This window comes from Trichechus manatus, unplaced genomic scaffold, assembly GCF_000243295.1.
Source record: "Trichechus manatus latirostris isolate Lorelei unplaced genomic scaffold, TriManLat1.0 scaffold00134, whole genome shotgun sequence".
Lineage (NCBI taxonomy): Eukaryota > Metazoa > Chordata > Mammalia > Sirenia > Trichechidae > Trichechus > Trichechus manatus.
The window spans coordinates 3,291,195-3,307,636 of NW_004444070.1; the positions used below are offsets into that span (position 1 = coordinate 3,291,195).

General features: G+C 43.0%; 1 protein-coding gene across 2 annotated transcripts in view; it reads left to right on the top strand.

Annotated features, from left to right (window-relative positions):
• The first annotated feature begins 3,780 nt into the window (after positions 1-3,780).
• The window catches only part of NLGN4X (neuroligin 4 X-linked), a 271,808-nt gene continuing 259,146 nt past the window's right edge, over positions 3,781-16,442 (top strand). The window contains exon 1 of one of the 2 annotated variants that reach the window (XM_004385184.2): positions 3,781-4,302. In XM_004385184.2, coding sequence (XP_004385241.1) covers positions 3,831-4,302 — 472 coding nt within the window. In that variant the 5' untranslated portion in view covers positions 3,781-3,830. The remainder of the gene's footprint in view (positions 4,303-16,442) is intronic. The other variant, XM_004385183.3, reaches the window with a different exon arrangement.

Sequence of the window (16,442 nt, forward strand, 5' to 3'; positions counted from 1 at the left end):
ACGGCGATGAACATTCAATAGGTTTATCTTCAGAATCAGTATTGATCATTATGTTAAAAATTTAAATGTTGCTAAATATTTGAAAGTTAACATATATATACATATATACACACACACAAGTGTGTGTGTAGGTGTGTGTAATATATACATATATAAACACACTAGATTATAATCAGTGGAAATATATATACATATTTATATAAATATATTTATAAATATACATATCTCATATGCCTATCTAGGAGCCCTGGTGGCTCAGTGGTTAAGCATTTGGCTGCTAACCAAAAGGTCGGCAGTTCGAATCCACCAGCAGCTCCTTGGAAACCCTATGGGGCAGCTCTGCTTTGTCCTCTAGGGTCGCTATGAGTCGGAATCGACTCGATGGCAACGGGTTTGGTTTTTTTTTTTTGTTGGGGGATGTGGTTTATGCCTATACACACACACACACACATGCGTGCGCACACACACACACACCGACACACACACACACACATCCATTGATTGTAGTCTTTAAATATACCCACAGATCACAAATACTCTACCATTTACATGGTCATCGTCATTCCATGACTGATGACTGAGACCAGCGATTGTCACCCAGGGGCAGTTCTGCCCTCCAGGGGACAATTGGCAATGTCTGGAGCCCTGGTGGTGCAGTGGTTAACTGTCTGGCTTCTAACCAAACGTTTGGCAATTGGAATCTACCCAGTGACTCTGCTGGAGAAGGACCTAGTGATCTGCTTCTGTAAAAATTACAGCCTAGGAAACCCTGCGGGGCGTTCTGTTCTGTCCTTCGGGGTCACTATGAGTCAGAATTGACTCGAAGGCACCCAGAGACAGTGGAGACATTTTTGCTTGTCACAAGTTGGGGAGGGGGTCTACCAGCATCTGGTGGGTAGAGGCCAGGGAAGGCGCGCGGTGTTCTACAGTGCACGTGGGAAACCCCAAAACAAAGAATTACATGCTTCCATATGTCAGCAATGCTGAGGCTGACAAACCCTGGGCTTCTGTATTTTGTGCAAGTTAGTCACGTTTCAGAAAATGAGGGGAAAAAAGATAGCCTTCAACTTGTGAATACTATGACTGCATAACTTGGACCATCACCCATTGGTCAGCGTCTACTGTGGTGGTTTGCATGTTGCTGTGATACTGTGATGCTGGAAGCTATGCCATTGGTCTTTCAAATACCAGCAGGGTCACCCATGGTGGACATGTTTCAGCCAAGCTTCTAGACTAAGACAGTTAGGAAGAAAGACCTGGCGATCTACTTCTGAAAATCAGTCAGTGAAAACCCTATGGAGCACAACAGAACATTGTCTGGTAGAGTATTGGAAGATGAGCCCCCTAGGTTGGAAGGCACCCAGAATACCCAGTGGTCACAACAATGGACTGGAGCAGACCAATGATCATGAAGATGGTGCAGGACCAGGCAATGTGTTTTTCTGTTTTGCATGGAGTCTCCATGAGCTGGATCCAAGTGGAAGGCAACTAACAATATCACCTGGCTCTGAGTTAGTTCTCCGATGTCCCTCTCTCTCTCTCTCTCTTAGATCTGAGCCAGTTCCAGGTCTCTTCCTGCCCTGAGAACCCTCTGAGGATGTGGGTTTAGACAGAGGAGCAACTGGATCATACTCCCTAAACATGTCATCTAGGCGTGACTTAACTTGGGCATTCTTAACAGATAAATAATCATTTGTAGGTCCTCTCATCTGCTTTCAGTTCAAGAACTTAAAGAGTGGGTCATAATTCCTTGTAGAATTGTCTTTGTAACTCCTGGGACAAATCCACCAAGTGAATTCTACAGGTATTGAACTCCAGAGTCCAGGACTGTGGAGTACCTTGGGTGGTGTCTCTCATTTTACCCTAAAACAGCGATAGCCAAACGGTAACATGAGACCCAGTGATTTCAAATTACTTGCTTTTGGATCATGCAATACTAACAGCTGGCTGATGCCAGAGCCTGTGCTGGAGTAACTGGGAGTCTTGAGCAGGTCTGTGTTTGAAATCCTAGCATTTTGTATTTATTGAGTGGCTATCTTCCCTTCTCTGACCCTCTTTGTACACTTCCTGACACGTGCAACCCGCCATTTTGCCTAAAGCCCAGAGAAAGTCCTTCTGCTCACTGGCATAGCCCCACTGTCCAAATGAAAAGTTAATGGCGCCACCTGTAACAGTGATGAGGAGCCCTGGTGGTGCAGTGGTTAAAGCGATCAACTGCTAATCGGCATTTTGAAACCACCAGTGCCTCCATGGGAAAAAGATGTGGCAGTCAGCTTCCGTAGAGATTTACGGCCTTGGAAGCCCTATGGGGTCGCTATGAGTTGGCATCAACTCCAAGGCAATGAGTTTTGGATTATAGTGATGAAGGTTCCGGAAGAAGAGCTAAGACTGGTTAAAAAGCAAATGGGCTTTCAGGGAAGTTGAGGCATCCAAACTTGTCATTGTCTCTTCTTTGTTTTTGGCTGTCTCTTAATTATTCAGAAATCGGATTGCATTGTGGCAGAAATCCAAATGTTGTCTAAGGTAGAATTCAAAGATAGACGCAAACACATAAATCAGCCCATGTGGTGTAATGCTATTTTTTATATTGGTAAAGTCGGTGAAAAAGAGGAAGACCCTCAAGGAGACGGATTGACACAATGGCTGCAACAATGGGCTCAAGCGGCTCACGCATAACGACGATTGTTAGGATGGTGCAGGACCGAGCAGTGTTTCATTCTAACAACAACAACAATCCCTTGGTTAAGTCCCTGGGTGGTCCAAATGGTTTCCACTTGACTACTAACCAAAAGGTTGGCAGTTCAAATCTACCCAACAGTACCACAGAAGAAAGGCCTGGCAATCTACTCCTTTAAGATTATAGCCATTGAAAACCCTATGGAGCACAGTTTTATTCTGACACATATGAGGTCACCGTGAGTCAGAATCCATTTGAGGGCAACTGGTTTTTATCCATTGGCTGACCAGTCTTGTAAATAATAGTGATAATAGTGAAATTAGGAGATGCGGCTGCAGTCAGCTATATAACGTGTACACCTTTTCGAGATTCGTTCCAGTCATTTAGTAAGTACCTGTTGAGTGTTGTCTAAATGTCGGACACTGTTCTAGGTGGTGGGATATATAGCAATATGGCAAGGACCACCGAAGTTCTTGCCAACTTCTACCACATGGCGACGCTAATACACAAATCAACCCACAAACAAGACTTTGATGGTAGGGAGCCTTAGTGGCAAAACACTCGGCTGCTAACTGAAGCAGGTGATGGTTCAGACCCACCCAGTAGCTCTGCAGGAGAAAGACCTGGCCATCTGCTTGCGTAAAGATGACAGCCTGGCAGATCCTATGGGGCAGTTCTACTCTGTCACATGGGATCACCATGAGTCGGGATCAACTCCACAGCACCTGACAAGGACAACAGAGTGATGACGAGGGTTGTGATGGAAAAGACTATGTTTAAAGTGGTGGTTGCGTTTGCTTTATTATTATTCTCTCCTTGTTCTTCCCTGTAGGCTGATGGCTCTGCCTGGGAGTTTCCATAAGGAGTTGCTGCCCTTGGGAATTGTTTGATGATCACCGCTTCCTCGGAGCTCTGCACTTGCTGGAATCTGGGTCCAAGATAAAGGGGGGATTGCTTTCTCTTGCCATGGGCTGCCAAGGACACTGCTTTGTGTGCTGTTGACCTGGGGCTCAGATTGAGAAGCGTCCTAGCGCGTCGCCTCTCCTAGGCTTGTTGCTCCCAGGATAACCCTCTCTCTTGGAGGGCTTGATTCACGGTGGTGGGTCTCCTTGGGGCTGTGTCACACAGACGCCTGCGGATGTGTGTGTGAAAGATGTCGAGGCCCCAGGGACTGCTATGGCTTCCGTTGGTCTTCACCCCAGTCTGTGTCATGTTGAACTCCAACATCCTCTTGTGGATAACCGCGCTGGCCATCAAGTTCACCCTCATTGACGGCCAACCCCAGTACCCGGTGGTAAACACAAATTATGGCAAAATCCGCGGCCTAAGAACACCATTGCCCAATGAGATTTTGGGTCCAGTGGAACAATACTTGGGGGTTCCCTATGCCTCTCCTCCTACCGGAGAGAGGCGGTTTCAGCCCCCAGAGCCCCCTTCCTCATGGACTGGCGTTCGGAACGCCACCCAATTTGCTGCTGTGTGTCCCCAGCACCTGGATGAGAGGTCTTTGCTTCATGACATGCTGCCCATCTGGTTTACCGCCAACTTGGATACCTTGATGACATATGTTCAAGATCAGAATGAAGACTGCCTTTACTTGAACATCTACGTGCCCACGGAGGATGGTAAGTCCTTTGTTGAAACAGAAAGCAATACCCGCTTACTCAGTACAGGGAGACTCGCCCCCAAGTTTTTCTTTTTTTATAATATCCTGTGCATGTTATTGTCTAGAACCCACTTATTTAGTTTTCCGTATTCCTTATGCAATTATTGCAGTCACTTATCATGCATTCTGCGTGTATTTACTAAAAGTCTCGTGGATGAACAATGCTATAATTAATGCCTTAAATTATGTTCAAATACTGTCTTCTTAAAATTGCCACCATGTTTATTTTTAGATGATAACCAGTAGGAGCAGCGTTATATATAGCGTTATATATTAATATGTCATACCTGCAAAGGAATGAGCCCAAGGAAAATAATAGGATTTAAAGCATTGCCACGGTTGAATTTGCAACCTGAAGAAATGTTAAGGGATGAGATGATTCTCTTTGTGTTAATGCTCTAAGATTTTAGCACTTTCTTTGTTGAGTCTTGAGAGGAAGAACATGGATTGTTTTTAATACAGAAGCAAAGTATATTTCATAAAATGGGCGAAGTCTACTGCTTAGAAACCATTTTGTTAACATAAATTTGGACCTTGCCTTCTTCCAATATTCACTGCCATCAAATACAAACACGCATAGTCAGGTAATTTCAGCTGAGTTAGAAAGCAATGCCTTAAAAAAGGGCCGTTTTCTGTAAAGTAACAGTGAAGAATCTGTAAGAACAATAACGTTCACTATATTGATTTAATCCAGTATTATTAAAATTCAGGCATGTCCACGCCTGTGTAGATTTCAAATTACATTTCTCTATAAAGACTAACTGGAATATAGGGATGCCACCAGGATATTACATTTGTCAGTTACCATTTGCATATATTATTTTTTAGGGGAGAAGGAAAAACCTATGATGAAATATATATGTATACAAATAAAGCCATGTAAAAACCGTGCATATATATTGAACTGAAACCATAGACGTTACCTACTATAGAAATTAGTGTGCGTCTTTTATATTATTTATGGAGAATTTTCTTTTTTGTGTGTGTGTGTGTCGAGTCTTGGAAAATATTTTCCGGTAAGATTTGGCTTAGCGTCAGAAATGAACCACTGCATTAATTCCAGGATCTCCAACATTTTAATTGCACCTGCCACTCTAGTTGTGTCCCTTGCGAACGCCAAGAGGTGGTCTAAATAGAGCGCCCCAAAGAACAAACCGGGCTGTGTGCAGCGCAGATCACAAAGACAGGCCCAGAGAAAAGAATGAAAGAACTGTGCTTCATTATATCAGTCATTTCTGGCATGCTGTCTGCGTCGTTATGGAGACGGAACACACAATTATCTTGTAAAGCGGAGGTCTGAATGTGACTTGAGGAGTTAAACTGACATTTGGATGTGGTGCTGACGACGGTGTGCCTGGCTGCCTGGGTGCACAACAGCCCCTAAGTATCAGCTTTGTGTTCCTGGGCAAAGGTGGGTAGGGGCACCCAAAACCAATTAGAGTTTTCACCGCAGCAGCCACCTGGGGCGCCGTCTGTCCTACGGTGAGCTATTCAAATACGGAATGGAAAGAGGGAGAGCAGGAAAGGAAAAGAAGAAAAAACAAGATCAGGAATTAAAATTGCTTTCATAATATATTTGACACGTTAGTGCCCGTGAGCTGGTGACTTTATGGAGCTGACGGTAGGAATAACCAGTGCACGCCAAATGCAAAACCTCCTTGTAGGAGAGGTGGGACCGGAATCAGATACCCATGAAGAACCATCAGTAGCCTCCCTGATGACAGAACCATGAGTGTGCACTTGTGTGGATGGGACCAGTAATCATTTCATTGTGGGTCAGTGTCAAATAGGATATTGAGAATATTAAAAAAAACTTGAAAAATATTACCTAATGAAAAAGCAATCTGACCTGAATAATAAACCCGGTTCCACCTGTCTAGTTTTTCAGATGTTTTAGAGCCTTTCTGCTTACAGGTTAAGCACTAGCCTGCTATCTGAAACGTCAGCAGTTCGAACCCACCAGCCGCTCCACAGGAGAAAGATGTGGCGGTCTGCTTCCATAAAGAGCACGACCTTGGAAACCCTACGGGCCAGTTGTACTCTTTGCTGTAGAGTGGCTATGAGTCAGAATCAACTCAACGGCAATGGGTTGTGCATACAATCTCTGACTTGCTCTTGATAAGATAATGAGAAACATGATCGGGCCTGAGAAGGGAGACTAGATCTCCCCATGAAATGTGAATACTGGATTTTTACTGGTGAGAGTTGCATATTTGCAGAAATAACAGATCACGCCTAGGAGGTCAGGAGTTGGCGCGTGCACATGTGTGTGTTTACGTGTCTATAAACTTGAGAATCAGTATGGTGGACGGGAAGTTTAATCATTGGTTATTTGCTAAAGGAATTAACACGACCTCCACATCTATATATTGAGATTAGGGTGTCATGTTGATTCTTCCAAAGATCCTCCCTCTGGGGATGTTTTATTTTGTAGCAGTACATTTATTTAACAATGTAGACGGCAACACTGGGTATTTGGAATTCCAAGTCTCGCTTGGATTCTCCAATTCTCATTTGCCTTTCTTCAATGATCAGGTTGACTTGAATTCTTCCATACAATGTGAGGATGTATTCATAAAGTGGACAAATGTAGCCTTTATTCCAGGTTCTCACACATAACCAAAAGCCAAACCCATTGCCACTGAGTCATTTCCAACTCATAGCGACCCTATAGGACAGAGTAGAACTGCTCCATAGGGTTTCCAAGGCTGTAATCCTTATGGAAGCAGATCTCCACATCTTCCTCCCATGGAGTGGCTGGTGGGTTCAAACCACTGACCTTTCAATTAGCAACTGAATGCTTTAACCAGTGCACCAACAGGGCTCCTTCTACTTACACTTACTTATCCTTAAGTTTAAACTTCAGTTACATAAGGAAAGTCATTATAGATTTCTTTGTAGTATAAGAGTTTTGTAAAATATATGTTTTTCTACTACAAAGTGAATAATTTTACAATACCCTTTGAAATACCTCAGTTCTTGCTGATGGTGATTCTGTTAATGTAAACCGTTCCTATAGTCTACAAAACTTAGGCGTGTTTTCTATACCTATTCCTACCTAATAAGAGTCACTAAATAATTTAAATTTTCATAGATTATGTGCACTTGATACTTTTATTATTTTCTGTTTGTTGTCAAGGTGACAGAAGAATCGATTAACTTGGATTGCGTATGTAAACTTCTGTAAAATGCTCAAATAAAATCAAAATCAGTCAACCCAATTGGAAGTATTACATGGATCACTGTTGTTAGTGAGGAAGGGACGGAGCCTGAATATGAGCATGATTTGTGCTCTTGTGTGTGTGTGTGTGTGTGTGTGTGTGAGACAGAGAGAAGGGGAGGAAGGAGGAGAGGGAGAGAGAGAGAGAGAATGTGGGGAGAGAGAGTAGGAGGTGGGAGAAGGAGAAAGGGAGAGAGGTGTGTGTGTGTATGTGTGTGTGTGAGAGAGAGAGAGAAGGGGAGGAAGGAGGAGCGGGAGGGAGAGAGAGAGAGAATGTGGGGAGAGAGAGTCGGAGGTGGGAGAAGGAGAAACGGAGAGAGGTGTGTGTGTGTGTATGTGTGAGAGAGAGAGAAGAGAGAAGCATAAGGAGAGAGAAGGAGAGAGAGAAGGGAAGACAGAGGGAAACAGAAGAAGACAGAAGTTGCCTTTGGTGAGTAGTGCAGACTCTGGTTTACCAGCTGGATTAGAAACAGATTGTGCAAGTCAAGCTGACAAGTCTGAATCTGAGATGGAAATAATAACAAGTCCACGCTGATTCCTAAGTGAAGGAATGGCAGCATCGGCACTGGACTTCAGAATTCCATCTCACTCAAAGGGTGGAAGGAAAGCAAAAAGTCTATTGGGATATTCCAACTTTCTAATAAGGGCCTATATTATTGTGTAAAAGTGGGGGGTTACAAAAGTAAGGCGAGGGGTACTAGGGGGGTGCAAACAGTTAAACACGCTCGGCTGCTTACTAAAGGTTGGCAGTTCAAGTCCACCCAGATGTACCTTGGAAGAAAGACCTGGTGATCTACTTCCAAAAAAATCAGCCATTGAAAACCATGTGGTTACAATGATAATTTAAAAAAAAAAAGGGAAAAAATATACGACACATTTTCAGTGACATGCCCAGACATGACAGCATATTAAACATAAAGAGTGGAGCATGAAAAGCAACGGAGGAGTTCAAGGTGCTTTGAGGAATGGAAAGTGCCTTTCATGGGAAAGCATCATGATACAGCTGACCTGAACACGTACTTCCTCTCTGTGTCCTCCCACAAGCACGTGAAGACTTATCCATGAAAGATTTCTAGGTGGCAGTTGTCCTTCCCTTCTGTATCCTGTGGCTGAAAACACTGGGGAGCACACAGACAAGTGTAAAGGGGGTGTCATTGTCATCACCCTTTAGAGTAGGATGATAACAAACACAAGTAACATTCCCATAAAAATGAAATTCTCCTTTTTTCAGGAATAAAATTAAAGGGAAGATGTGTGTAGGGGTTGACTTGTGTACCCTAAAAGGACGTGTCTGTGTCCTAACCTCTGGTACCTGTGGATGTGACCTTATTTGGAAAGAGGGTCTCTGCAGATGTCATAAGTGAAGATGAAGTCATAATGGTGTAGAGTGGCCCTGAATTGAATGACTTGCATCTCTGTAAGAGAAAGAGAGGGAGAGTTGGATGCAGAGACACAGACACACACAACAGGAAAGATCTCCGAGTGAAGACGAAGGCAGAGATTGGACTGATACATCTACAAGCCAAGGAATGCCATGGATTGCTAGCAGCCATTGAAATCCAGGAGAGAGGCATGGAAAAGATGCCTCCCTAGAGCCTTCAGAGAAAGCATGGTGCTGCTGACACCTTGGTTTTGAACTTCTAGCCTCCAGAACTGTGAGAGAATAAATATCTGTTGTTTTTAGCCCCGCAGTGTGTGGTACTTCATTACACAGTGTTACAGAAGTCGTTGGTGGTTGCTGTTGAGTTGATTCTGACCCGTAGCGACCTCCTTTGACAGAGTAGACCTGCCCCATAAGGGCTGTAATCTTTATGGTCTTTTCTCCCAAGGAACTGCTGAGTGGGTTCAAATCCCCAAATTTTCCATTAGCAGCCAAGTGTTTAACCACTGGCAACACCAGGGCTCCTATCTATCCATCCATCCACCCACCCATCTATCTATCTATACATGTATATGTCGTTGTTGTTGGATGCTGTCAAGTCAATTCTAACTCATAGCAACCTCACATGACAGAGGAGAACTGCGCTATAGGGTTTCCTAGGCTGTAATCTTCACACGAGCAGATTGCCAGGTCTTATCTCCCATGGAGCCAGTGAGTGGGTTCCCACTGCCAACCGCTCCTGAGAGAAGAAATTCCTGAGTGTAAATCATCTCTCCCATCTTTTTCTCCCAGTGTTGGCACCTGACTTTTTCAGTACTGTGACCTAAGTAAACATTGAATGATTACTGATGGAGAAGATGCAAGACCTTATGCTTTGTAGTGGAACCAAGATGGAGCAGATACAGGCGCTGACCTCCAGGAATTTGTGCCCAGATGGAATCCCAGTTAACAAGCCTAGAGGTCTGGAACGGGAAGTGTCTCAGGGAACGAGGAAAGCCCCATGACAGTTCAGAGATGGATCTTTTTCAGGGGAACTTGATGGAAAGTCTCCATAGTTGAGCTGTGCCCTGAATGTTATGTCGGACATGGAACGGATTCATCAAATGGTGTTCTGTTAAATACCAAATCTGAGTGTAGAAATCTGTGTGCGTTAACCCGCTTGGTGCCTATCGTTGCTGTTTTAACCGAGTTTTAAGGGTGAAATGGGGAAGCGGCTGTTAGTACGAGGCTGTTATGGGCCGTATCATGTTAGGAAATTTCTTAAACCACTGGTCCCTGCTAACGCTAAGGGTTTCTACTGCAGGCAGACTTCAGGGAGAGTTGTGTAAAAACAAATGGTCTTTCTTTCCACCATTATTTTCAAATAAAATGAGTTCATTTCTCTTGTAGACAAGAGTAGACACTAATTGAAGGTACAGACAATTGATAGCTTAAACCTCTTGTTGTTAGGTGCTGTCAAGTCGATTTTCCACTCGGTGACCTCATTTGTCAGAGTAGGACTGCCCGCCCGCCCCCCCTCACTGCCGTAGGGTTTTCTTAGCTGTAATCTTTAGGAGAGCAGATGGCCAGGTCTTTCTCCTGAGGAGCCGGTGGGTGAGTTCGAACCACCCACCTTTCGGTTAACAGCTGAGCGTTTAGCCATTGGGCTGCTAGGGCTCCTCATAAACCTGTTATCCTCTCTGAAATCTTGATGAACATTCCCTGCCTTCTCTATTACTTAGGACTTGATTGCTTCCAAATTTTAGAAATCTAGCTAACCTCAATCTGGCTCTGGGGGAAAATTAAAGTTTATTAGAAAGGTACTGTTATATCCAAGGAAACCCGGGTGGCGTAATGGTTAAGAGCTACGGCTGCAAACCAAAAGGTTGGTGGTTCGAATCCACCAGGCGCTCCTTGGAAACCGTATGGGGCAGTTCTGCTCTGTCCTGTAGGGTCGCTGTGAGTGGGAACCGACTTGACGGCAGTGGGCTTTTTATACGGGTTATATCCAAAGTTATTATAAGGTTGAGACACCTAATTGGAGGGATGGCAGGGATGATGCTGAGCTTTAGAACCTGTTGGGACCAGCGACTCAGTGCTGCCATAAATCTCCAGGTTTCTCTCGCATTGGTTCTCAGTTTTACTGAAACGTGACTAGGTTAAGACGGTGAGAGATGTTTTAACCAATCAGCACCAGCACTCAGCGATGCAAAAAATATTTAAATAATTCCAGTGTTCACCTGTCAGTGGGATGTCTGACACTGTGCAGACATAGTTTGTGAGGGAAGGTAATTATAAAATATTATGCAATAGACGTTCCTTTCTCTGACACGGATGAGTTGAAAGGTATTTAGAACTTTGTGAACACAGTTAAACTGGCGTGAATTTCTGATGGCGTGTTTTGCTCTCCCAGCTTAAAAGGTTTCAGCAGTTTGAGCACAGAATAATAACCTTGTTGAGAATGCAGAATAATCCCATTTTGTTGGTAGGAAATATGCTTGTTTGAGTAATTGAGAGAAACGTGGTCCCTAAAGAACTGAGTCTTCCCCTCTATTTGTAATATTCTATTAAATCAATTTTAATTCAATGCTATTTGCTATTTAGATTTTTTCCGTAAGGTAAGGAGAACAAGTCCAAATTGTCTAGAACAGATTAAAAACCGATTTTGTTATTGTTAACAATAATAAAAGCTCATGGGAAGGGACACATGGGCCTCTTCTGAGCAGTGATTCTCTCTGCATGTAAGGAGACCATTCTGATTCCAAGAATAAAGCAAATGGCTGGTTGTAAGCTGGTCACAAAGAGGCTTATAAAGAGAAGATGAGGGAGGGAGAAGAACAGAAGATCAGCGATTGGCTAATCCTAACGTGATTGATTGAAGGCTGCCCTCCCCCTTTTACTGAGATCCCCTGCTGTCTGGTCACAAGATGGTCTCTGGCCCTCCACCTACCTGCAGCCAGGATACCTTTTGAGATGTAAAGTAAGTAAGCCTGGCTTTGAATAGCAACCCCGGTGGCACAGTGGTTAAGAGCTATGGCTGCTAACCAAAAGATCAGCAGTTCGAATCCACCGGCTGCTCCTTGGAGACCCTATGGAACAGTTCTTTTCTGTCCTATAGGGTCACTATGAGTTGGAATCGACTCAACATCCAATGGGTTTGTTTTTTTTGGCTTTGAACAGAAAAGAAAAGATGAGCAGTTTTGGGTAAAAAAAAAAGCTCCTGGCAGGATTAATTTTGGGTGAGGAATTTTTGTACAGTTACTCTGGTTTTGTGGATAAGCGAAACCTTAAAATCAAAGTAAGGTGTCTCTTATTCATGTTTTCTCTTTGACACTATACATGCATATCACAGGAAATACTACAAAAACAGTCAAAGCCAGAAACTTTCGGTGCAGCTAGGCTGCTGGAGTCTTTGGCCATTTCTGAGGATTTACTAATGTACTGTTCCAGAGTCTTGATCCTAGACAGTGTCATGGTTTTATTTGCTGCCAAATAACATTGCCAGTCTGGAAACTGTTCTTCATTTTCCATGTTGTCTTAGCTAACCCACTGAACGGCTTTAATACTTATTACTCTTTAATACTCAGCTATTTAAGCATAAAGGGTAGTGTTATTATACCTTAGGATTAGTGTTGTGTGTGTGTGAGCACGTGTACAAACTATCACATCAGAAGTAATTATAACGTGGAAAAGATCAGTGCTGTCTTTTAATGTTAATTTTATGTTAACTTAATATTGATCTCATTACACCGTCTTTCAAGGGAAGATTGATTTCTTTGTCTGCCTGAGTCAGTGATGGACAGGATGCCGGGGTTGGAAGTGGATCTCTGGCTTCCTGCTGACCTTTTTGGTTCTCTTAAACCCGGCTCTCTTCATAATGGCTTGTGGACAGTGTGGGAGGTGCCTTTGAGTCGGTTTTAACTCTGGAATTTCTATTCTTCACAGTCGTAACACATTCTTCTCCTTTATGTTGAAGCATCCCTTCCTTGGCGAGATAACAACCAAACTGCAGTTAAAGCAAATGGAAATGAATAATTGAGACCTGCAGATTGAGGGACTAAAGGGTGGGCGATCTGTAAGATACGAAACAACAGCTCTGCACCAATAAATCAGACCCACAAATCACAGCGCACTGAAAGGCAGAGGGAACAGAGAGGAAATCTAAGAAAGAGTGAGTTATTCATGAGCTAATGACTTGTTGAGATAAAATCGGGATGAGGCAACGTAGCCTCTACATTATCATCTGAATCTCACATTCTATGTTTAGGTAAAAGTATAGATGCGTGTGTCTATTTAGAAGCATGTCTAGGTTTCCAAAATTTTGAAAATGGAGGCAGATGAAAAAGGGAGGAAAAAAATCCCTTTAGCTTTGAAATATCTGATTACTGTTGGTTTTGGGGGGTGGGTGTTGGTATATGGGGTGTGTGTGTATGTGTGTGAGAGAGAGACAGAGACAGAGAAAAAGACAGAGAAAGAGAGACACCCACACACACAGAGATAGATACGTAGATAGATAGATGATAGATAGACAGACAGACAGACAGAGAGGAGAGATTTGGAGGAAGGACCAAGGGAGAAATATCCACAATTCAGTTAAAATCAAACTCATTACAATTTTCTGGGAAAAAACCGAGCTAAACATGTAAAATACTATACAGTCCCTTCTTCTCCTTGTGCCCAGGCATTTTGAAGTCCCCATTAATCAGGGTACCCTCACCCTCCTTTTTGTCTCCTCTTTAGCTTGGTTGACTGAACACTTCTTAAATTTGCTCTGGGGAGAGAGTTCCTGTCCCCCCCCCAGAAAGGAAGGAACACTGGAGGTATTGACTTATCTCAAGCAAAGGAGCTTTTGTGGTGGCTTTTAACAAGAGATAAAAATCGCACGCTCATACATACTCATTTCCTTCTTCCTGGACATGGATGCCTTTGGCTGCGTTCTGCTCCGTCTCTCTTTGGTGACATGATCACTCCATCAACAAGCGAGCGTCCAGTACCCTCCTAACATCACACTTGCCTCTTGTGTTCGGAATTATCTTCGAGTGTTTTAGTTTCTCCTCCATTAGTTAATTTCTTTAAAGCCATTTTGATGATTTATTTAAAAAATATCATTAATAACTTCCACTGCCGCCACCACAGTTGGTAGCCGACTCCTGAACACCCCATGTGTGTCAGAGTAGAACTGTGCTCCTTAGGGTTTCCAGTGGCTGATGTTTCGGGTGTAGATCATCAGGCCTTTCTTGCGCCGTGCCTCTGGGTGGACTCGAATCTCCAACCTGTCGGTTAGCAGCCGAGCGCATTAGCCATTTGCACCACCCAGAGACTCCTACAGAAATCAGTATTTGCACTTGCCATATGCAAGGCATTGGTTGAGTTCAAGTGGGAATAAAAAGAAATGCTAGATCTTTGCTGGGGGGGTGGGTAAGCCCATTGACCCCAGGTTTTAGAACTGACTGGGTTTGCACAAAGATTCAGGAGGTGCTTAAGAATTTCAGAGAGAACGAGGAGACTCTGAAAGCTGACATTTTTCTACAGAGAACCCATGATGAAAAGATTTTCACGAACCCTAAGATTAATACACAAGGTATATACGGATGTACGTATGCAACCCGGAAATGCATCCTAAAAACAAACGAAAAAACAAACCAGTTATATCCAGTCAACTCTGACTCATGACGCCCCCATGTGTGTCAGAGTAGAACTGTGCCCCATAGGGTTTTCAATGGCTGATTTTTCCAAAGTACATTGCCAAGACTTTCTTTCAAGGCTCTTCTGGGTGGATTTGAACTACCTATCAACTTTTCTGTTACTACCTGAGTGCTTAACTGTTTGTACCACCCAGGGACTCCAGAGGAAGCTTCCTAAGCCCCCTCAAACTAAGCTGCTTGCTTATTGCTTCTCTAGAAGTACAAAGATATAGAAAATACAAAATGGCGGAAGAGGAAGGGGTAAACCATGACAAAACTAAAGCAAGGCACATTGATAATATAATTTAACATGCACAGGACTCTCTTGGGTAGTTTTTACACTGTCCTATTTTGACATTGGACAGTGCATAAGTGGAACTCCATCCAAACGCCCTCTAATACATATGCATCTTCTCAGCAGACTGTGCAATAAGGTGACATCAAAGAACATAAGCTTCCTTTCCTCCCAAATTCAAATGTACTTTTTTATCAGCTGTAATTTAAATCATTCATCTAAAATCTTTTAGTTTTTTTTTTTTTTTTTAAATCCAGTCAAATACTTCCATAGACCTATATTTTGTAATATGGTCATCCAGACAACCACTGTATTTTTACGCAAATAACGTGTAATATAGCAACATGTAAAAAAAAAACAATTGGCATCGTTGGGGGGAGGGTGTGGTTGGCAAGCAAACTCAGAAGGTGCACATGATTTGTGAAAAATACGGTAACATAAAATCAAGCTATGATATTTTTCATGTTTTAAAAAAAATTTCAATTAAAAAATAGAGTAATAAGCCTGAGAGAGAAAATTGTATTTTTCCTAAGAAAATTAAAATGTTAAAAATACGTAAACTTTGATTCACATTTCATTTTAAGCTAAAATCATATAACAATGAGATTGAATTCCACCAAAGTGCATTCCAGATATTTGCATTTCATTTTTTTTATGTAAGGGGATGTGGGTATATTGGATATCATATTTTGAAATTTACCTCAGAGTACGTGATAGAATCAGCTAGGGCTTGAATCACAGAATTACAAAATCTTTGACTGTGAAGAAGCTTTAGGAGTCATTTAAAGCACACTCTTTCCCAGACCAGTGTTTTCATATTCACAAACCCTCTGGCACCCCACACAGACATGGAACATCCTCTATGGAGTCCCTAGAGGCTCAATTTAATCATTTATTTTACAAGTCTACACCCCTCAGTGTATGGCTCAGTGGTAGAGTTCTTGCCTTCCATGTGGGAGACCAGGGTTCAATTCCTGGCCAAGGCACCTCATGTGCAACCACCACCCATCTGTCAGTGGAGGTTTGCGTGTTGCTACCGTCAGTTCACATCGGCTTTTCCTCTGTTTCGCCACCTGTCTGCTGATCTGTCGTACTGTGCTGGCTTGCATGTTGCAGTGATGCTGGCAGCTATGCCACTGGTATTCCAAATACCAGCAGGCTCGCCCATGGTGGACAGGTTTCATCGGAGCCTGCAGACTAAGACAGACTAGGAAGAAAGGCCTGGCAATCTACTTCCAAAAATCAGCCACTGAAAACCCTACGGGTCACAACAGCCTGATCCCCAGCTGATCGTGGGAATGGTGCAGGACCGGGCAGCGTTTCGTTCCATTGTATATGGGATCACCATGAGTTGGGGGCCGATTTGACGACAGCTAACAACAGGCCCATTCCTGAATAGACTGAATCTTTCAAAGACAAGGGCCATTTGGGATGTCCATGAGTGAACCATCTTCTTTTTTTTTTAATTTTAAAGGTCTATTTTATTTTATTTATTTATTTATTTATTTATTTTTTAATATTTTATTGTACTTCAGGTGAA